This window comes from Sinocyclocheilus anshuiensis, unplaced genomic scaffold (assembly GCF_001515605.1).
Source record: "Sinocyclocheilus anshuiensis isolate Anshui unplaced genomic scaffold, SAMN03320099.WGS_v1.1 scaffold1127, whole genome shotgun sequence".
In the NCBI taxonomy this organism is placed as follows: Eukaryota; Metazoa; Chordata; class Actinopteri; order Cypriniformes; family Cyprinidae; genus Sinocyclocheilus; species Sinocyclocheilus anshuiensis.
The window spans coordinates 773,222-774,535 of record NW_015546115.1 but is presented as its reverse complement, the minus strand read 5'-3'; the positions used below and the strand labels follow the sequence as shown (position 1 = coordinate 774,535).

Here is a 1,314-nt window from a genome sequence, read left to right as displayed (position 1 = left end):
TGTGTGTGTGTGTGTGTGTTTGTGTGTGTATAAAAATAACTGACATGATGCTGCTGGTTGGCAGGGTGTTGCTATGCAGTTGCTAGGTTGTTTGGGGTGGTTGCTAGGTGGCTAGGTGGTTGTTTACTGGCCAAAAGAGTCTCACCTCAAGTTTCTGTGGTCTCTGTGGCTGATGTTTGTCATTCAATGTACATTTGTGGGGATTCTCACCCATCATCTACCAGGTGACAAATTACAAGTCTGATCACTTAACATAAAATAATAACAGCACCTATCTTCAACGAGACACATGATTTGAGGATCCATTCACTTCTAGTACACAACTCTGCATGACGAGTTATGTGCTGAAGTTTAAAGCTAAAGTTTAAGGGTTCGTTTGAATCACTCACAGTAACTATGACAGTAACAGTGAGGGGCATATCCAGTGATCTGCTCTCCGCTCATGACGACGAGGCCTCTGACAGCTGGGCCGCAAACCCCATCGTCCCTGGACTGTCATACAGACCCCGTCCTGACGCAGAGGCCCCTGCCTGGGCGGCAGAGGGCCAGGAGGGCCCCATGTTCAGCCGGCCCACCCGCTCGCTCATCTCAGAGGAAGTGCTGGAGGCCTTGCGCTCGTCAGACAGGAAGGGGCGGGACGTGGTGGTCGGGCTGTCTAACGCCTGCTGTAAATGGGGCTGCAGTAAGAGCGAAATCAGCTCGTTGTGTTAAAGGACTACGTGACCCCATTTCTGCCCTTCCTCGGCCCTACGCTCACTCCAACCTGAAGAATGAAGGTGGAGAGGTTGCTGAAGTTTGTTCCTATGAAATACTGAAATATATGTGTGTCAGAGATGTAGGAATAGCAGATTTTAGCCAAAGTGAAGAGCCTGTTTGTCAGTCCATTCAAAAACTGCTCATCTCCGTTCTTGTGATTCTCCTGTATGGTTACTAACAGCAAACTGGAATAAAGTTGCGACTGCGATAGAGTTTGGGGTCACGTGGTTATTAAAATCATTTTAATATAAAGTTTACAGACGCTTGAATTATAAACTGCAAATAAAAAAGAATGGAAAAGCCAACAGATGGCTTAGCTTAAAATATGTTAGCATACTACTTTGTGCAGTTTGTACTGTATTCAGCTCATTATGCAAATTAATCTGAATAAATTACACAGAAAATATATCACAGTTAATAAAACGTGCAAAATACAACACAACAAACCTCACTGGACGCTGTATGCCCGCAATGCTCTCAAAGATATACGTCTCTTTCTTCACTTAATATTTCATTTGAAATAATAAAACTGAATAAAAATTCTTCCATTTTTAATAT

At 43.8% G+C, this 1,314-nt stretch overlaps 1 protein-coding gene across 1 annotated transcript in view; it reads left to right on the top strand.

Moving 5' to 3' along the window:
• LOC107700820 (relaxin-3-like) overlaps positions 1-801 on the top strand; it is a 1,937-nt gene extending 1,136 nt beyond the window's left edge. Inside the window, exon 2 of the mRNA XM_016502631.1 lies at positions 410-801. Within this exon, the coding sequence (XP_016358117.1) occupies positions 410-711 (302 nt within the window). The 3' untranslated portion in view covers positions 712-801. The remainder of the gene's footprint in view (positions 1-409) is intronic.
• The last annotated feature ends 513 nt before the right edge of the window (positions 802-1,314 follow it).